The 20,357-nt window shown below is 47.3% G+C and overlaps 2 protein-coding genes and 1 non-coding gene across 8 annotated transcripts in view; all 3 read left to right on the forward strand.

Annotated features, from left to right (window-relative positions):
- Nucleotides 1–4: 4 nt before the first annotated feature.
- ARPC4 (actin related protein 2/3 complex subunit 4) lies at nucleotides 5–10,381 on the forward strand. 3 transcript variants are annotated; one of them, XM_059663551.1, is made up of 6 exons: nucleotides 5–147; nucleotides 2,536–2,654; nucleotides 4,374–4,485; nucleotides 5,831–5,926; nucleotides 6,661–6,765; nucleotides 6,899–7,035. In XM_059663551.1, the coding sequence occupies exons 1-5, from the start codon at nucleotides 31–33 to the stop codon at nucleotides 6,727–6,729; spliced, it is 513 nt and encodes a 170-aa protein (XP_059519534.1). In that variant the 5' UTR covers nucleotides 5–30; the 3' UTR covers nucleotides 6,730–6,765; nucleotides 6,899–7,035. The 3 variants fall into 3 exon arrangements, with proteins under 3 accessions (XP_059519534.1, XP_059519532.1, XP_059519533.1); XM_059663549.1 differs by lacking the exon at nucleotides 6,661–6,765 and adding an exon at nucleotides 10,054–10,381 and having other exon boundaries at nucleotides 7–147; nucleotides 6,899–7,069; XM_059663550.1 differs by lacking the exons at nucleotides 5–147; nucleotides 6,661–6,765 and adding exons at nucleotides 721–744; nucleotides 10,054–10,381 and having other exon boundaries at nucleotides 6,899–7,069.
- LOC132215960 (U2 spliceosomal RNA) lies at nucleotides 2,030–2,225 on the forward strand. Its single transcript, XR_009448654.1, has one exon. It is a non-coding gene; the product is annotated as a U2 spliceosomal RNA (small nuclear RNA).
- Nucleotides 10,382–10,530: 149 nt separating the features above from the next.
- The window catches only part of TTLL3 (tubulin tyrosine ligase like 3), a 28,751-nt gene continuing 18,924 nt past the window's right edge, over nucleotides 10,531–20,357 (forward strand). Inside the window, exons 1-7 of one of the 4 annotated variants that reach the window (XM_059663515.1) lie at nucleotides 10,531–14,186; nucleotides 14,391–14,482; nucleotides 16,367–16,535; nucleotides 16,681–16,775; nucleotides 17,836–17,964; nucleotides 18,690–18,804; nucleotides 19,739–19,837. In XM_059663515.1, coding sequence (XP_059519498.1) covers nucleotides 13,808–14,186; nucleotides 14,391–14,482; nucleotides 16,367–16,535; nucleotides 16,681–16,775; nucleotides 17,836–17,964; nucleotides 18,690–18,804; nucleotides 19,739–19,837 — 1,078 coding nt within the window. In that variant the 5' untranslated portion in view covers nucleotides 10,531–13,807. The remainder of the gene's footprint in view (nucleotides 14,187–14,390; nucleotides 14,483–16,366; nucleotides 16,536–16,680; nucleotides 16,776–17,835; nucleotides 17,965–18,689; nucleotides 18,805–19,738; nucleotides 19,838–20,357) is intronic. The other 3 variants (XM_059663511.1, XM_059663512.1, XM_059663514.1) reach the window with 3 other exon arrangements.

Consider the following 20,357-nt stretch of genomic DNA (forward strand, 5'->3'; position numbering starts at 1 on the left):
GAGGCTTCCCTTCCCCCGCCCGGAGCAGCGATGGTACCGCCCGGAAGTCTGGGCGGAGACTGCGGCTGCGCCGCTGTGAAAGGGCAGGCGTCGCGGGCCGGGCCACTTCCGTACTTCCGCTTCCCGGCCCAGCCAGCGCCCGCGATGGTGAGAGTGCCGGGCCGGGGACCCTCCCCCGTCCCCGCGCTTCGCCCCTCTCTTCTCCCTTAGCACTGTGGGTTTGGGGGGGATACGGCTTCGCGGCGGAGAGGCCCGGGCCAAGGGATGCTGGGGGTTTAGGGGCACGACGAGGCTGGGAGGAGGGGGGCGGGGTAGGGGCCGAATGAGGAAGGGGCCAGCGGGTGACGCCCTGGTGAGCAGCAGCCCGGTGGCACCCTGGTCTGGCCCTCGGGGCAGGTGGAGAATACTCCTGATGCTGGAGGGAGCCGGAAGTGGCGCTTCCTAGACTCGTGGTAGGGCCTCCCCGCACATAGTAGGCCTGAGCCCGTTATAGGCGCTGAGGCTAGTGTAGTAGGGCCACTTCCTCACCCAGAATAGAAGAACTTCACTAAATGCGCTGCTCTGCTCCCTCCTGCCTGCTTGGCCCCACAGTTTCCCAAGGGAAGCGTCCAGACTTCGGTATCCCATTCTTCTCCTTGCCCCTGCCTTGCGCCTGCCGTGCTGAACGATGTCTTGTGCTGCCTCCACCCAATTCCCTTCCTGGTCAGAACTTGACTGTGTTAGCCTCACTGCAGGATGCAATGTGTAAGATCTGGTACTGCCGATCCCTTCCTCCCTGGAGATCCTCCCGTTTGATAAATGTTCCCGGAAGTTAAGTGATAAATATCTCATCTCCTGGCTTTCATGGCCTTGTGTTTCATGGTGACTCCTGAATCTGCCTTCCTCAACTCTCTCAAAGGTTTGCCTGGGTATCTTGAAGACACCTTGACATTAGGCCTCCAGAGCAAAACTCCGCTTCTCCCCTAAAATTGCTTGTCCTCCTATGTTCCTAATACTGGCCGTACCTCTCGATTTTTTTAAAAAAAGTCAAGTTTATTGAGGTATTATATGAGACTATTTTAATGGTGAAAGGGCAGGCATCACGGGTTTGGTCATTTAAAATTTTTATTGCTGAGTAGTATTTCACTGTGTTGATGGACCATAGTTTTTTGGGGAGGTATTTAATTTCGTAATTATTTGTACCTTTGTCAGTCTAATCCCTGTGATACTCGCTGCTTGTCCTCTTCCACAGCCCCAGTCCAGGCTCTCATCAGCACTCTTTGAATAACCCTCTCTGCCTTCTGTCTCACTTCCCCTCCAATCCATTCTGCACAGAGCCTCCATGTAGTTGTGTAACTTCCTCTCAGAATTCCCCAGTAGTTTCTTACCACCATAAAAGAAAAGCCAAACTCAGAAGCCTGGCATTTGAGATTCTCCATGAATCTCCAGGCTATCATTGCAGCCCCATTTACTGACTCTGAAATACTTTCCACTATACAGCAACATTGTATTCATTACTATTTCTGAAACTCTTAATGCCCTGTTGTGTTATCCTAACTTTGCTTAAGTTATTTCATTCATTCATTTATTGTACAGGAAATGAATATGGCACTATATACAGGGTGGGGCAAAAAATAGGTTTATAGTTCATGTGGGAAACAATACATTAATAAATAATAATACAAGAACAGACTTTTGTATACTCGCACTGTAAACCTACTTTTGTCCCACCTTGTATGTTAGGTACTGAGCTAGGTGTAGGGTATGTAGATTTGAATAAAATAGACATGGTTTATTGATCATGAGGCTTACAGTCTAGAGAAGGAGAGATCACTTTACTAAAGATGTATGAAGAATGTGTTATTGTAAATTTTAAGAAATGCTTTGAAGGGCAAGTCAAGAAAGAGTTCTCTGAGGAAGAGCCCTCCTCTGAGTAAACCAACATAGCTAGAAGCTGATCCTGTGGGGATGCCCTTGTTTTTCTCATTGTAAAATCTAATCCTTTTCCATCTTCAAATCAAAGCCAATTTCTTCTATAAATATAAATCTTATCGCTTCTCAGCCTTTTGGCTAAGATCAAGTGTGGTATCTGTTCTTATCAGTTTAATATAAATCTAGTTATGCCACAGTTATCCTTTATATCATGGTCTTTCCTCCCCATTGAGCTATTTAAGGGTAGAGATAGTCTTAATCATCTTAAATCTTCAGCACCTAGCTCAGTGCTTGGCACATAGTAGACATCCATATGTTGGTTCAAAAGATAATTGAGGACAGTCACTCACCTGCATGCCTCTATACCAGAGCTTCTCAACCTCAGCACTATATGGGCCTGAATAATTCTTTGTTGTGCATTGTAGAACGTTCAATAGTATGCCTGGCCTCTTATCTGCTCAGTGCCAGTAGCGCCTCATCCCAAGTAGTGCCAGTGAATAATGTCTCAACATTGCTGAGTGCCCCTGGCAGGCAGAATGACTCTCTGGCTCCTGAGTAGCCAAAGCAGGGGGCCAGTGGGTCTGTGAGACAGATTCTGATCCTCCCTTGGGGTTTTTCCTACAGACTGCCACGCTCCGTCCCTACCTGAGTGCCGTGCGGGCCACATTGCAGGCTGCCCTCTGCCTGGAGAATTTCTCCTCCCAGGTTGTGGAACGACACAACAAACCGGAGGTTGAAGTCAGGTAGGGAAGAAAAGGTCATGGTGGGGGTGATGGGTGCAGCCTCAGAGATGACTAGAATGTGCCATGAACTTCCATTCTGGAGTTGTCAGGACAACAACAGTTCACATATTTTGTCTTGCTTCCAGATGAACAGTGATTCCTAATTTGGAGTTCAGAAAACAGGGTCAGTGGGTTAGCAGGACAAAACCCAGGGGAGAAGCTAGTCTGGTGCAAAGATTGCTTGACACAGGTATGACTTCTCAGAGTAGAGCTGTTCGGGAAGTATCTCCTGTGGTATTATTGAGCCCAAGGGTAGTTTAAGGGAGGATGGAGAATTTAGTTATCTGAGATGCTATCTCCATTCTTTTCTAATTTAAACATCAAGGATGATTTTTTCTCTCCCAATCAACCTGGACTCTTTCATCTCCTACTCCAAATATTCTGCATTTTGGGTTCTATTATCTTAACTAGTTTATGTTTTGTAAGCAAGTTGTTCTTTTACCCTTTATTTATTTATTTTATTTTATTTTTTTAAATATATTTTATTGATTTTTTACAGAGAGGAAGGGAGAGATAGGGAGTTAGAAACATCGATGAGAGAGAAACATCGATCAGCCGCCTCCTGCACATCTCCCACTGGTGATGTGCCCGCAACCCAGGTACATGCCCTTGACCGGAATCAAACCCGGGACCTTTCAGTCCGAAGGCCGACGCTCTATCCACTGAGCCAAACCGGTTTTGGCATGTTCTTTTACCCTTTAAAGTTTAATCTGGAACATATGTATAACTGAGAGACATGTTGTTACCACACTATATTGATATGATTTAAATTTTAAAAAATTGACAAGATGTTAGCATGTGCCATGTTATGTTACTTAACACATATGGTTTCTAATAGGCATTAAAAAAAATTTTTTTTATAGATTTCAGAGAAGAAGAGAGAGGGAGAGAGAGATAGAAATATTAATGATGAGAGAGAATCATTGATCGGCTGCCTTCTGCACGCCCCACACTGGAGATCGAGCCCAAAACCCAGGGATGTGCCCTGACCGAGAATTGAACTGTGACCTGGTTCATGGGACAACACTCAACCACTGACCCACACCAGCCAGGCTCTAATAGGCATTTTAATGTGACAACAGCTCACAGACACTACCAACTACCACTACAGTTGATTACCATTACATAGATCTAGGGATGCAGAGGCATGAAAATGGGAACTGAGCTAAGAGGGGTCTTACTGCTGAATAAATGAATCATTAGGGATTGATAATTAAGATGCCAGACTAAGTTTGTCCTTTTCTCCAAGGCATCCTCTCTCTCATTCCTTAAATGGTATGTGGGTTTGCCTATATTAAAATAAGAGCTGTCATTTGTAAAGCTCCTCCTACATGTTCCTGGCATGCTATTGGACACTTGACCCCTTTTTATCTCTCTCTGTCCTTGCCAGTGAAATAGGAATCAGTCATTTTACAGATGAGAAAATTGAGATTCCAGTAGGGTAACTTGCCCAGGAAAAATAACGGAGGCTGGATTTCAAAACCTTTTTGCCCTGACTCCAGAGCCTGTGCTCTTTCCATTGCGAACACACTCACTGGCTCCCATCTTGGAGCAGCCCTGCTTGTGAGTCTCCTGTTCCTTGGACTCTGGCCTGAGGAAGTGATTCCAGGACCTGTGTGGGGTCTCCCTGAGCATTCTGTTCCTCTCTAGTACAGAGCCTTTGTGACATTGTGTTTTTAGGAGTAGCAAAGAGCTCCTGTTACAACCTGTGACCATCAGCAGGAATGAGAAGGAAAAGGTTCTGATTGAGGGCTCCATCAACTCTGTGCGGGTCAGCATTGCTGTGAAACAGGTGAGCTCACTGTGGAGCCCCTGCCTCTCCACGAGGCCAGGGATCCCCACTGAGATCTGGGTGGATGGAAACGTGACCTTATACCCAGGAATGATTTGCCAAACTCAGCAGGTCGGTAGAATAAAGAGCAAGCAACTCTTATCTCCTAGGCCAGTGATGGCGAACCTTTTGAGCTCGGCGTGTCAGCATTTTGAAAAACCCTAACTTAACTCTGGGGCCGTGTCACATATAGAAATTTTTTGATATTTGCAACCATAGTAAAACAAAGACTTATATTTTTGATATTTATTTTATATATTTAAATGCCATTTAACAAAGAAAAATCGACCAAAAAAAAATGAGTTCGCGTGTCATCTCTGACACGCGTGTCATCGGTTCGCCATCACTGGCCTAGGCCTTGCCCTGGATTAGAAGTCAGGAAATGTAGCAGCCAGGGCCATGGGCCAGTTAGTATTAGCTCACAGAACCATTCCTAAGGAGTGAAGAATAAGTCCAGTTCAGGAAAATAAATAGTAACAGTACCAGTACCAGTCATAAACTCTGAAAGTAAGGTTTAGGGTAAAAAACAAAGTGCAATTTTATTTCCTCAGATGTTTTACAAATGTCTGACCTTCCCAGCACCCCCATAATTTTTGCCATATCTGTGTACCATCTTGAAAGCTATATACTTAGTAGGTTTCTTTAAATTGACTTAGTTTCGTTACTAGAAGCTATGTCATAAGTGGAAGAACAATATCACTTGCCAGATGGAGGGAACTCTAAAAAATAAACGTAATGAAAACAAACAATGATTCTGTTGCCTACAGGAAGCCCTACCTCTGGGGTCTGCTCTCTGTTAATAAAGGAGATTACAAAGTGTTGGGAACTGTTTAGGGCATACTATTACCCAGCTGCAAAATTACTTCTTAGAAATATTTAGAAATATTTAAGTTCAGGGAGAAACTGGGAATCGTTTCATGTCCAGTCTCTGATAAGCCAGATGAAATATATCACAGACTGGGAAATGTAGCACTAGTGAAATGAGAAAGAGAAAGGCATCTTTGAATATAGATGAGGACTCTGGAAGAAGTGGGTAGAAGACTCAGGTTTGCCAAAATTCCCTCTCTGGAATGGACAAAGATGAGATCATGATAATGCCCTGTTGGAGTGCATCTAATATTATAGACCCTCCTTTCAATTGGCAACCAAGTGTCCCAAGATTCAAAGTTCAGGCAGAGTGCTCCCAGTCCCAAACCCGTCTGGCTTCAGTGAGCCTTGGGGGAATTGGGTCAGAAGCCCAGGCTACAGGTTTCTGTTGGTTTATGGTATCAGCTTTAGGGAAACTTTTCTGCTTTTCTCTCAATAGGCTGATGAGATTGAGAAGATTTTATGCCACAAGTTCATGCGCTTTATGATGATGCGAGCAGAGAATTTCTTTATCCTTCGAAGGAAACCAGTGGAGGTAAGACTGTGATTAACATGTTCATGATGTCCAGGATTCTATCACTGAGTCCACTGTCACTGGCATGGGATTGTTTCTAGAACCAGGATTGCTACTTCTCTAACTGTAGGGCATCCAACCACTGCTTGAATTGAGAATGTAGCAGCAAAAAGGACACAGTGAGTCAAATCCTTTCTAAGCTCTGCCGCTAGCTGATTTCATAGTCTTTCAAGGATACAGTTGACTTTAGGTCCTTTCTAAGCTCTGCCGCTAGCTGATTTCATAGTCTTTCAAGGATACAGTTGACTTTAGGTCCTTTCTAAGCTCTGCCAGTAGCTGATTTCATCGTTTTTCAAGGATACAATTGACTGGGTCAGTTGTTGCTGACTTTGTACTTCAGGCCTCTCCACAGACTCCCTGTCATATTGACTTAAAATGTCCCCAATGACTGAGCAACACCACCCACACAGAGCGGCATGCAGCATCACCAGATACATTAGACATGTTGGACAAGCTAGTCCTCATTCTGAGCTAAAATCTTCTGGTCCTAGCCCTAACCTCTGAGGCCACCCAGGATAAGTAAAATTACTCTTCCACACACAACCTATCTGACAGTTAAAGGCTCTATCCCATCTGTCTCCCACAGCATCTCTTCAGACTAAGTGTTCCCTGTTGGATTTGATTCTTCTATGACAAAATTTCAAGTCTCTTCACTCTCCCTTGACTCATTCTGAATGCTACTATTTGTGCCACAGATAGTTTTCCTGAGATGTCTGATATGCACAAAATCCTCAACTGGGTTCAGTTCCTTGGATCCAACATAGACACCCCATCAGAGCAGGTGGGCTGCTGACTGAAAGGTGTGTAGCTTGAGAGAAGATTGCAATCAGCTGGAAGCATGTGACTGAGTGAATCCAGAGGACATGGCCAGCTAAGTTCCCCCTGGGATGCTAATCTCCTGTTTTTTCTCTTCCTGCTGTCTTCCTTTCCTAGGGTTATGACATCAGTTTTCTGATCACCAACTTCCACACAGAGCAGATGTATAAACACAAGTTGGTGGACTTTGTGATCCACTTCATGGAGGAGATCGACAAAGAGATCAGTGAGATGAAGCTGTCGGTCAATGCCCGTGCCCGTATCGTAGCTGAGGAGTTCCTTAAGAATGTAAGTAGGGGCTTTCCTGGTTTCCTTCCAGAGACAGGAGCAGCCATGGGTCCTGTTAAGAATTTAGCATCTGGCAGGAAAGTGGTGCCAGTGTGTGAGTATTTCCGGAGGCCTTTAGGATCTCTGGTGGGTGCCAAATCAGCCGGGTGCCTTGAGGCTGGAGAACATGAGCTTCATCTTTCAGAGGTGCAGGGCATTTTCCATAACTGGGTGTCTAGGGCAGCCGTGGGCAAACTACGGCCCGCGGGCCGAATCCGGCCCGTTTGAAATGAATAAAACTAAAAAAAAAAAAAAGACCGTACCCTTTTATGTAATGATGTTTACTTTGAATTTATATTAGTTCACACAAACACTCCATCCATGCTTTTGTTCCAGCCCTCCGGTCCAGTTTAAGAACCCATTGTGGCCCTCGAGTCAAAAAGTTTGCCCACCCCTGGTCTAGGGGATACCTCTCTCCTAGTCTTCTATTGGGTCTTAGATGCAAAATTCTATACCTCAAAATGTAGAGTCCTTCTCTGTATCTAGTGCAAGCCCCAAGTGAGGCATGTTAAATCCACATGTGGATTTTCTAGGAATGTAGGACAATTAATCATAGTGTAATTCCACTCCTCAGACAGACTTAAATATTTTCCTTCAGCGTCTGTTTCTCAGGCTTCAAGCCACGATTTCTTCAAGCTGTTTTCCATCACTTTCCTGGCCTAAGTCCTCTGGATCTTTTTTCAACTGTTTGTGCCTTCCTAACTAAGAGGACTGCAGTCCTCTGAAGAGGAGGAATTGTAAACATTGATGAACTAATGACACAGTTGTTCTTGTTTAGATATTCAGGACATGCCGCCTTCTTTTTCTTTTTCTTCTTCCAAACAATCTTTGGTTTGTTGACATGTTCCATTCAGAGTTGACAGTGATCCCTAGATGGTAGATTTATGTTTATTCTTACCAGTGCATACAGACCCAGCCCAGAAGGAGCTCAGATTCCTAAAAATGGAAATTACACCCGCTTCCCCTGGGCCTTCATTATATTGAGGGCAGCCAGCATACAAAGTAGATTTACTGTGCGCACAGGGTAAGTGTGCTTGTTCAGATCACAAGGCTGTGAAGTTAGACCACCTGGGTGTGAGTCTAGGCTCCATGCCTGCTTGGGCATGGACTGACCCCCTTAACTAAGCTTGTTTCCTGAGCAGCAAAATGAGGAGACTGAGTAATTAATATGAACCTTTCATTGTGGTTGAACAGTGAGGAAATATATGTAAAGCATGTCACTTGGCAGATGGTGCTGTATGTATTGTAGCACCAAAGTTTTATGGCCGAGGCACTAGGAGGCCTTTGTATTCAACTGTGAAGAAAAATAGTTCTTGCCCCAATTTAATACTTAACTCATTCATGCACCAATCACTCTTATGATAATTATGTTTTTATAGTTGTGCAGCTAAAAAGCAATTCACAAGCCTTATTTAATACCTTAAACAATCTTTGCCCGGCCCTAGAGGCTCAGTTGGTTTAGCATTGTCCCATGCACCAAAAGGTTGCCAGTTCGATTCCCAGTCAGGGCACATGCTAGGGTTGTGGACTTGATACCCAGTAGGGGGCATACAGGAGGCAGGCAATCAGTGTTTCTCATATCAATGTTTCTCTCTCTACATTTAAAAAAACACAATCTTTGAGGCAGGTGTTAATCCCCATTTTACAGATTAGTAAACTGGAGCTCCAGAAGTTAAATCACCTTCCCAAGGTCCCTCAGTAAGTGGGAGAACCAGGACTAGGAGCTAAGTTTCAGACTCAGAGATCCTGGAACAGAACTTTGGCATCTGGCAGGGGTCACATATTCAGGTGGGCAGGTAATGTATGTGAGTAAAGTGGATTGTGTAGGGACCTAGTGAACTCATGCCTCACCTGAAGAGGATCACCACCATACAGCTTCATCTTACAGCTTTCAAAAGAATCCCAAAGTCTTGCCTGGTTAGCATGGCTCAGTGATTGAGCATCAACCTATGAACCAGGAGGTCACGGTTCGATTCCCAGTCAGGGCACATGCCCAGGCTGCAGGCTTGATCCCTAGTGTGGGGCATGCAGGAAGCAGCTGATCCATAATTCTCTCTCATCATTGATATTTCTGTTTATCTCTCCCTTCCCTTTCCTCTCTGAAATCAATAAAAGTATATTTTAAAAAATAATAAAAGGGACTCTTTCCCCCTCCCCATGTGGGAATCTGTACTTGTTCTTTAATAAATTTACACCAAAAAAATTTTTTTTTCTTTACTTTTTATTTTTATTTTATTTTATTTTTTTATTGCTTAAAGTATTACAAAGGGTATTACATATGTATCCATTTTATCCCCCCGCCCTAGACAGTCCCCTAGCCTCCCCTATCCCCCAGTGTTTTATGTCCATTGGTTATGCTTATATGCATGCATACAATTTAAAAAAGAATCCCAAAGTCTGGATTAGTATCCAGAGTCTCCCTTATTTTCAAGGTTGGCAACTAATTCATATTCTTTTAAACACTGTATGGGCTCATTTTGGGGCTTGGCTATTCATTCATTGGTCTATAACCTCTGGTCTGTAAAATGTCCAGGGCTGTTCTTGGCACCATGAGGGATACTTGATGGCAGAAAACTTGTCAAGGGCCTGTCCTAGGTTGGAGGACCACACAGAGCTTGAGCCCTCTGAGTCCCCAAGCCCTTGCATCTCTAAAGAAGCAAGTTGCTGTGACAGTGCTTTATAGCAGCCTCTGTGACATGGCTAAGAGGAGCTATGGAAAAGCCCATACCACCTTTCATTTCGCTGCCTTGTCTAGTGCTAGGTTTGGGCCAGTGTCCCAAAGATCACTGGGAAAAGCATGCCCACAGGGATGTCCTGGGACCTAATCCTGCACCCTCAGAGGTCTGAGCACAGTGGCAGCTCTCAGATCGGCCTCCTCAGCCCCCCTCAGCAGGCCTACTGGAATACAGCAGTAACCATTCACCATTTCTTTGTTCTCTTGACAGTTTTAAACATCTGACTGGATCTCGTGGCCTTCCCCCTCAGAATCTCCTGTGTCTCTGCAAAGGCGCCCTGGAGTCACTTGTCAGAGCGACAGCAGAAGCAGAGGAGGGGACCTGGGTTGGGGTGGGCATTAAATGCGGGAGGGGGGGTGGTGCGCTTGCTAGCTGGTGACAAAGCAGCAGTGAACTTGCCCCAAGGCCACACGTGCCTGGTCAGGCTGGCTTCTGATGTTCAGTCCCCTGGGCGGACGGATTTTTTTTTTTAGTGTCTTGAAATTTAAACTCTGTGCTTGTAGGAGACTGTAACCTTTTTGTCTTTTTTTTTTTTTTTTTTAAACAAAACCTCCACCTCCAGTGGCTGTGACTGGTCCCAGTGATTGTACCTTATTGGTCGCTGTGGGTCTGGGCGGGCCTGGAGCCAAAAGGCGACTACTGTTCCTCCCCCAAGTCACCCCATGTGGGGAGGGAGGAAGGTTTCAGACTCCAGTTCCTCTCCCTTGCCCTCTTATTCTCAAGCCTCCTTGAGCCCAGTAGAAGCAGTGGCCAGCTTCCTGAGCTCTGCCTAAAAATCGCCACTCAGCACTGGTTGGGGACAAGGGCTGAACCAGTGGCCACCAGCCACGCCTAGGAGCTGGAACCAGAAAGCCAGGCAACCTCTGGTCACAGGGGCCACTTCCAGGCCTCCCAGCTGAGAGGGGTCACTGTTTTGCCTTGTCTGTCAGTGCAGTGCCTGTGCTGAGGTGGAGAGGTGAGTCCTATCAGATTCCTGGCTGGGCCTTCCCACCTGCTCTGGCTTCTCTGCTCCCATGCTCGCTGTACCTTTTCTTATTCTGATGGGTCCCCCCGCCCCTGATTAAACTCTCTTCTTGCCCCTTTGGGGCTGCATGAGGTATGTTCTCTGTCTGCATATGTGGAAAGAGGGGAGGTGGGGCTTTTTCTTTCCAAAGACCATGTGACTGGTACTTGGGCCTGGGGTCACCACCAGAAGCAATCTTACAGTTCCTGACATCCCTGCCTAGGGCCCTGATCCAGAGACTTCCGTTGCAATCTAGGCATCACCCATTTTAAAAACTGTTACCACTACCTATGAAGAGCTTTGGTTCTTTTTGCCTAATGAGCTCATTTGGGCTAAACCAACCTCGGAGAGTCAGTGATCCCATTTTACGGCTAAGGAAACAGGTTCCATAAGATGTAGTAGCTTGCCCCAAATTTAGCCAGTGAGCAAGAGGGTAGATTTCAAATCCAAGACTTCTGCCTCTACCAATGCTAAGACAGTACTCAGTAGCCATGTGTGGTTATTTAAATTACTCAAACTAAATAAGGTTTAAAATTTACTCACACGGTCCCACCAGCAACATTACAAGTGCTCAATAGCTACCAGTGACTAATGCCTATCATGTCAGATGGTACATATGTAGAGCATTTCCATGATCACAGAAAGCTCTTGGACAGTGCTAGACTTGGTGAATCCTCCCAAATAAACAAGATTGCTTGTATTTGAGTCCCAAGTCTTAAATATATTTTATTGATTTTTTAGAGAGGAAAGGAGAGATTAGATAGAAGCATCCATGAGAGAGAGACATCAATCAGCTACATCCTGCACATACACACACACCATGCCCCCACACACGGGGTGGATTCTGCAACACGGGCATGTGCCCTGACTGGGAATTGAACTGGGGGCCTCTTGGTTCCTGGCTTGGCGCTCAACTGCTGAGCTACATCAGCCCAGCATGAGTCCAAACTCTTGCTGAATTTGAGTAAATTATAAAGTGGAGATAGTTAATGTAAACAATCTCACATAGTTCCTGCTATACCAGTACTAAGTAAACAATAGCTGATCTTTCCACCAGCCCACTATGCAAGCTGATAACTTTCCTCATCTAGACATGGGCGATGACATTATCCCTGTCTTGGAGAGATTTGGGGGACTAGTAAAAGCCAGGTGTGTGAATAGATGTGCAGAAGTGTTTCATATTCACTATAAGTCTTGGGGCCCACAGGGCATATATTTATGGAGGAGGATGCCGGGAAGAGTTTCAGAAGGGTTGGCCTTTGAGCTGAGCTTTCAAAAGTGTTCTGGATGGCCAGCGGGTCTCTTGAAGTAGAGGACAAGGTGATGTTAAAGGGAGAAAGGGCTGGGGGCAACTCGGATAGCTATCATCCCCTTTATGACTTCCCTCTGTGACCTCTTCCTTCTGCCTTGCAGAATGAGGTGTGCCCTACGCTGGGGCACATGACTGTTCTAGCTTTGCAGTGAACATTAAAGGTGATCACAGTGAAGATATCCAGTATAGAATATGGCAGCTGCTCACTCAGCCCTCACAGGACGGCATTGCCTGGGTGAGCCAGCCAAAACTCTCTTGTCATGGATGCATCTCCTCTGATCTGGATCCCCTAAAACCAAAGTTGCTCCCTGATGAGAACGGACTGGGTGGTTTCCAATCAGCTGGCCCTCTCCTGGGGACACGTCTTTTGGGAAGCCCAGTCACCAGCCAGTGGGGGGTTGGAAAGGGTGATCTGCGGGGATGGGGTTGGCTGGACACCTAGGTGGAGGACCCACCTTCACTGAATGGGCAGATCTAGCCAGAGACAACAAAAAGCTGGCTTTTTGGACCAGGTACTCTACCCTGGAGTTTGCTTAAATGGGCACTGCTAGAGTTTACCTCTCAAACTACCCATATTTCCATGACCAATAGACAACCAGTTTGATAACATGGGGTCATGATGTTAACAGTGTTTGTGTTTAAGAGTGGGGCCTTGGAGTCAGCTCTGGGCTCCACTGCTGGCTCTGTGATGAGGCAAATTCTGTAACATCTTGGAGTCTCATTTATCTCACCTGTGACTTGAGGATACTACTTTTCCACACCCCCAAAAGGATTGCTTATCTTGAGAGCTGTGCATAAATCCAGTTACATTTTTTTCCTGCAGTTGACCAAGATGGTCTGTTTTTGTATTTCCAAGTTATTGTGGGGTGGGGGAAGGGAAAAGTGCGTTCTGTGCTGGATCATTGTTTCCTGCATATACGGTCTTTCAAATCTGTCCCCAAGGACCTCTCCTAGCCCCATCTGTCAGCCCTGCAGATGCAATCCCGCCTCACCAGGCTCCAGCCACACTGGCATCCTTTTAGTTCCCCAGAAAGGTTCTTACCCTCCTCAGGGCTCTTGCTGAGACTTGCCTCTCCCTGGAATGCTATTTCTCCCCTCTTCCCTGGCCAACTCCTGACCTTTGCATTTTGTAAGGCGTTGGCTTCAATGTCACCTCTTCAGAGAACATCCTTGACTGCCTTATCCAAAATATGCCACTTTCCTGGCTGTAGTTCATTGCCCAGACCATACTTACAGCTGTTATATACCTTTGTTGCTTACTTTTTGTTTCCTCTCCACTGGGCTCTAAACTCCATGAGGTCAGGGATCACCTAGGTCCTAGTCCATTGCCTAGGACGTGGTCCTCTGTAAATACTGTGAAATGACTGGAGCCCCAGGAAATGCTCAATGAGAAACCGTGGCACTGGTAGTAATTGGCAACCCGGTACTGTGCGCTTCCGCCATCAGCGCTCTCATCAAGGGTGTGGGGCAGGTGAAGTTCAGAGTTCGCCTGCTGGAACCAGCCAACCGCGGCCTGATTGTGGTAAGGAATGGTTTCCAAGGCGACAATAAACAGAGGGCGGAGCCTCGAACCCTAGGACCCTGCTCTGCAATCCCGCGAGAGGCAGCAGTGCGGGGCGCAGGGAGGGCGTGCGAGCGCGGTAAGGCGCATGCAGGGCCCCTGCTTGGCGCTGATCCGGAGCGCGGGGGACCTGGGGGTCAGACACCCGTGCTCCACCACCTGGTACCGCCTGGAGGGCGGCCCGGTATGCAACTGGCCGCAGAAGCCGCAGCCGCCTGAGCCACGCACCAGTCACCCCGTCCCGTGGCCCTGGGCACGCCGCTCGGAGTTTCGGCCTCTAGAGACGCTGCCATGGCCCAGGCCCGCCTGCGCCTGGTCCGACGGGGCTCGTGCTGGTAGCAAAAGCCTGGCCGGCAGCCACGCCATCCAGTCGCTCGCCCATGGCACTCATGCCCAGGGCACCACAGATCTACGCCCCCTCGGGCGCCCGCACACCCGAGCCCTTGATGATGCCCCGCTGCAGGACGGTGAGGCCCATTTCGGTCAGCCCATCCTGGCCCGAGGCAGTAGTGACGAGGAAGAGACGACTGGGTGGAGGGAATGGGGGTCGGGAGAAGAGCGATAGAGGGTGGGCATCCGGGTGAAGGGCAGAGAAAGAGAAGGAGCAGGGGCATGGGCATTGGGGGCCAGAGAGATGCTAGGCTGAGCCCCCTCTACTCATCTTTCCGCAGGTTCCCTGGTCCTCTGGCCAGGATTGTCCAAGGACTCTCCGCACATGGGCCGGCTCAGAAACGCCAAGATCCATGTGGAGAGAGCTGTCAAGGTCAGAGGGGGCTAGGGAAGGAGGGGCGGTTCTAGAATGGCACAGTCTGCCTCCCTGAACTAATTTATTCCATCCTTAAAAAACAAACTCCTTGATTCCACACCCATCTTCAAATACCTCCCTATTTTTTAAAAGTTTATCTTTATTGTTGGAAGTATTACAGATGCCCTCCTTGTCCCCCTTGACCCCTTCTAGCCCACACCTGCAAATACTTCCCTATTTAAAAATTTTTTTAAATGTATTTTTATTGATTTCAGAGAGGAAGGGGGAGAGAGAAACATCAGTGATGAGTGACTCATTGATTGGCTGCCTCCTGCACATCTCCTGGGGATGGAGCCCACAACCCGGGCATGTGCCCTTGACCGGAATCAAACCCGGGACCCTTCAGTCCACAGTCGGACAGACATTCTGTCCACTGAGCCAAACCAGCTGGGGCCCTCCCTATTTTTGATACCCCTTCATTTAGCAGACTTGTCTACTTTTTTACCTAGCATTCGCCCCTCAGCTCCTACCTCTCTGTTTCTGTCCCTTCTCCACTTCCTTGGGAGGACTAGGGAAGTCCCAGGAGCAGCCCCTTTTCTGTCCCAATCTTGGTTGGGCACCTGTGTCATTGCACCGCTGCCCCACACACCCTTTCCTCTCGGCTCTCTGCTCACATCTAGTTTTCCTTCCTCCCTCCCTGGCTGCTGCTTTGAAGGTACCTGGGACTTTAGTGGTTCCCTGGATCCCTCCCTACACCTGTTGCCTTGGCTGTGAGTCCAGACAGGGTGCTGTGCTCCCTGCATGCCCTTTCCGGCCCAGCCTATGCTCTAACTGTACACTTGGCAGATCCAGCCGCTTACTGGACATCTCCATCCAGAGAGCTTACTATCATTGCCATGTCCCAAACCATACTCTTGATTTTCCTGCCTAACCCAGTCATCATTTGTCTCTGGTCTTCCCCATCTCCTAGCTGTTCAAGCTAGAAATCTGATCTTTATGTTCACTCACCCACACATCTACTCCCATCAGCAAAACCAGTCACCTGTATTTCCAGAACAAATCCCAATTCTATGACCTTCCCTTCTCCATTGTAGCCACCCTCATTCTAGTTATCGCGATTTCTCTCCCACACAAACCACAACAGCCCTCTAACTGGCCTCCCTACTTCCACCCTTGTCTCCTCCATCTAGTCTCCAGACAGCAGCCAGCCAAACTTTTACAGCCTCCAGTCACAGCACTCCCTCTCTTAGCCTTCAGTGCTGCACACTGCTATTGATATAAAATTCAAGACCATGTCCAAGGCCTGCAGGACCTTCCACAGTTTAGCCATGACCTCCCGGCTCAGGAGCTCTCCCCTCATTTCCACTCTAACCCTGGTCCCTTTCCAACTCCTTTAGAACTCCCTCCAGCCTCAAGACCTTTGCACATGCTTTTTCCTTTGTCCAAACTGCCATTTATCCAGCTCTTAATTCGTGGCTCCTTCTCCACATCCTCTGACTGTATGTATTTCTAGTTTCTCTGAATCCCCATTAAGTGTCCAGTGTTTGGAATTAGCCTACCTGGATTTAAATCCCTGCTTTTTCACTTAACCACTGTGTGGCCAAGCTATTCAACCTCTCTATGCCTCTGTTTCATAATCAGTTAAATGGGGATAATAACATCTGTTAAAAATACATGTTATTAGTAATATAAATGCTTAGCACATATAGGTGTTTAATAAATATCAAGTATTATCATAACTTTGTAGTCAAAATTATGCCAGCTTCTGATACAACCATATTTATTTACCTACTTGCTTATAATCTGTTTCCACTACTAGAATAACAAAATTCTGTTCACCATTCCCTGTGTCTGGCACATAGGCAGTACTTACTGAGCAAGTATCCTTCTCTCACCTTACAGCAGAAGAAGATCTTTATGATCCAAGGCCACTACCCGGTGATCCGGTGCCTCTTGCGCCGCAGGGGCTGGGTGGAGAAGAAGATGGTCCATTCGTCGGGCACCACCCTGCTGTCACCCCAGAAGCATCTGAATAGCTCAGTGACGGGTGATAGCGACATCACTGAGGATGGTGAGCAGTTCCCTCCATTTCCACAAGCTGCCTCTCTCAAGTGGCTTTCCTTTGGTTTCCACTGTCCCAGGGTTGAGACTTTGGTATGGGCCTATGGGGCAGGGACAGGGGCCTCACCAGGCCTGGGCTCTCTCTGCATTTGCAGACGATCAAGATGAGGACGAGGTGTTCCAGCTACCACAACTCTTCGATGATGATGTACTGGAATTGGATAACCTAGATGGGACACATGCTGTGATGGTGAGGGCCTAAGGGGCTGGCAGGGGTCTGCTTAGTTGGAGAGAGAGCATTAGAGTCCAGCTGGATGACCCTAGACAAGTCCTTTCCTTCTCCGAGCCTCAGTTTCCCCATAGGCAATAAAACCTAAGTGCTTCTCTAAAGCTTGGATGGGCCATCAGAATGGTGAGGGACACAGTGGTGTTCAGACAAGGCTAGCCTGGGATCAGAACTCGGCCAGGTTGTATCCGAAGCTGGCACAAACTCCATGCCTAGGAATTCCCCCTTCCAACTAAAAGCCACATAGTTCATCTCCTTCCTCTGCCCTTGGCAAGCGAAGGCTGGAAGGAAGGGCTTAAAAAGCTTGGAAAGAGGCTGATATGATGTGGAGGATTTGTGTGTGGAGGTGAGGACACTCGGCTTCGAGTCTTTCCACCACCACTTACTAAGTTGAACGATACCAAATTGCCATTTTTGTATGTCAGGAAAGGTTGAGTGTTCTGTTTCATATGGCTCAACCTTGGCAGCCCTTGGACAAGCACTTACCCTTCCTGTGCCTCAGTTTCCTCATTTGTGAAATGGGGACCACAGTAACATCTGCCTCATAGGGGTTTGGTGAGGATTAAATGAGATGACATGGAAAGTATTGAGAACATGGTCTAGCATGTGGTCTTAGTGCTTATTAATAATCCTACCTCCCAGAGTTGTAGGAAAGATAGAGAGATGTAGAGCCTTTGTCACGTGCTATGGGCCCATCAGCTTAGAGTCACTGTCCTGTCTGAGCAAATCATTGATGGCCATGGGCCAGAACAAGGCATGGTATTCAGCTGTATGGCTTAGTCACTACCTAGAGGCATTTGGCCCCAGAATTTGCAAGCCTGTCTGCTCCCTGCTCACCAAGTATGTGCCCTGGAGGAAGAGCTGTTTTTATTTTATTTTATTTTACACAAAGATGGTATGTGGGCTAGAGGCCACCTTGGAAGTATCCGCTCTTTCCATTCACTCACCCTGCTCAACAGGGCAGGAAGAAGCCTCCTCCAGCCTTGTGCTGCCCACACCAGCCTCCCATGTCTCCTCTCCCCAGTCCCGCATGGTTCGGAATGAGATCCCCTACTTCATCTGGACCACTCGGCGGGATGTGCTGGACTGTCGCTTCCTCTCCAAGGACCAAATGATAAACCACTATGCCCGGGCTGGCTCATTTACTACAAAGGTGGGCTCCCCAGGACAGCAGGCATTACAGTTTCCATCCCCCAGCCCTTGGGCTAGCACCCCAGTTCCCTGCTCTCCTTGTCAGTAAGAGAGTTCTCAGGAGGAGTTTGGTATATAATTCAGCAGGATTTGGAGTTGGACAGTCCTGAGTTCAAATCCAACCCCTGCAGCATGTCTGGCACATGTAGACATTGACTAAAATAGGATTCAAACGGGATCTGGAGCCAGAACAAACACCAAGTCCAATGACTGAGCAAGAGTCTTGGTCCTTATCTCCTGAGCAGAGGATATCTGGCTGATGAATCCATTCTATCTTACCTGGGTGTATTAACAAGTGACTTCACCTCTCTGAGCCTCAGTTTCCTCATCTTTAAATGAGAATACCAGTAAAACTATCTTCTAGGATTGTGGCAAGAATGAAGTCTTTATAATTGCACCAGTTAGTGTATTTTTTGGTGTGGATTGGGAAGGGATTCCTAGAGGAAGCAGGTCATTAAGAATGTGAAAGGGTGGGTAAGAGGGATGTGGGGCATTCTCGGCAGAGGGACTGTGTGGGCAAATATACGGAGATAAATATGAGCGAGTCAGGCCTAGCAAGTGGGCAGAGGCTCTGAGAATATCCAGGTAGAGTCTGCCTGAACAGTCTGGGCATGTGCCGAGGCTGGGAGCTCCTGTGAGGTTCTCTGGGCAAGTCCCATCCTGCCCCCTCAGCAGCTAATTCCATAGGTGGGTCTATGTCTCAATCTCCGGAATTTGCCATGGTTTGATGAGGCTGATGCTGACTCCTTCTTCCCACGCTGCTACCACCTGGGGGTTGAGGAAGACAAAAAGGCCTTCATAGGTAAGGAGATGCCCAGCCCTGTGCCTGGACCCGTCCAGCTGAAGGATGAAGGCTAAAGCCCTGGCTGGTGTTGGAGAGCAAAGGGCTTCTCTCTTCATTCTCTTGTCCACCCCAACAGAATTCCTTCTCCATCCCTAATCCTTATCTTTCCCTAATGTGCCTCCCTTAATGAGCCTCCTAGCTTGGTCAGCCCAGACCTCCAGAAGATCTTAGTTAGCTTAGCTTATATTCTGGAGCAGGTTCTAAAAGTTGGTCGATAGGCTGAGTTTGGGTTCCAGGCCTGTGTCAAATTCCACTGGCTAGATTGGGTTCTTAATCCAGAAAAGGCTCTAGACTTTGGACTTCTAAGGCAGAATAGTTTCCAACTCCAGAACATGTTCTAAATTCAGGTCAGAGTAGATGGTAGGTTTAAATTAGTCTCCAGACCTGAAATAGGTTTTGGGCCAAGATTTGGTTCTCAGACTAGAATAAGTATCAAGAGTCTATCAGGAACAGAAGAGAAAAATTAGACAACAGATCTAGGTGAGATTCTTTATATATCTCTATTTATCTATATCATTGATTTTAGAGAAGAAGGTGGGGGGTAGGGAGAGAGAGAGAGGGAGAGAGAGAGAATCATTGATCGGCTGTATCCTGCATGCCCCTGACTGGGAATCAAACTGTGACCCCCTGGTTCATAGGTCGATGCTCAACCACTGAGCCATGCCGACTGGGCAAAGGTTAAGATTCTTAAGGCAAAATATGGGGCAAGTCAGGTCAGATTCTGGGTCTGGTTCTATAGTTGAAATAGGAGCTAGGTTCTAACCCAGGTTCTAGAGTCAGAAAGTAGTCAGATTTGGATCCAAAATGGGGCAGGCAGTTCATAATCAGGTTCCAGAACCAGAACAGGCCTGGAGCCTAGGGCTGAGCAGAGTATCTCCTGCCCTGGGAGCAGAGGACTTCTGGTTGACAGCTGCCCGCAACGTTCTCAAGCTGGTGGTAAAGTCCGAATGGAAGTCATGTTCTATCCAGGCAAAAGAGGAAGAGGCCCCAGGTAAATACTGTGTGGTTCCCTCCACTCCCTCACCCATTTATCCTCCCACACATCCACCCATCAATTCATTATTCATCCACACATTATCTATATAAATTATCTATATTATCCACATCCATCTGCCCATCCACTACCCCTTCCCACCAATCCATCCATACATCTACCCACCATCTGTCCTTCCATCCATCTACTCATCTATCTACCTACTCACCCACACACCCACCAATCTCACATTCACCTACCCATGCATTCATTCATCCATCTATCTCTCCATCTATCCCCACACTGTTTATCTACTCATTCACCTACCTTTTCTCAGCAACACATTTCCTATCCATCTCTCCTCCACCTTCCTACCTTTTCTTCCACAGATCCACCTGCCCATCTATCCACCAGCTTTTCCATCCTCCTATCCACCACCTGTCTGTCCTCCAGTACATCACTCATCCATTCTTCTGCCCCGACCGTACCCACCTCTCTTCCTATCCATTTGTTAAGTGATCCACTGCCTCATTCAGCC

The sequence above is a fragment of the Myotis daubentonii genome, chromosome 14, assembly GCF_963259705.1.
Source record: "Myotis daubentonii chromosome 14, mMyoDau2.1, whole genome shotgun sequence".
Classification (NCBI taxonomy): domain Eukaryota; kingdom Metazoa; phylum Chordata; class Mammalia; order Chiroptera; family Vespertilionidae; genus Myotis; species Myotis daubentonii.

What these genes read in the sequence shown, in the direction of transcription:
- ARPC4 (XM_059663549.1), top strand. Translation starts at nt 31, where the DNA reads ATGGTACCGCCCGGAAGTCTGGGCGGAGACTGCGGCTGCGCCGCTGTG. An exon ending in CCCAGCCAGCGCCCGCGATG is followed by an intron (nt 148 to 2,535) that starts GTGAGAGTGCCG and finishes TTTTTCCTACAG; the next exon opens with ACTGCCACGCTCCGTCCCTA. An exon ending in TTCGAAGGAAACCAGTGGAG is followed by an intron (nt 5,927 to 6,898) that starts GTAAGACTGTGA and finishes TTCCTTTCCTAG; the next exon opens with GGTTATGACATCAGTTTTCT.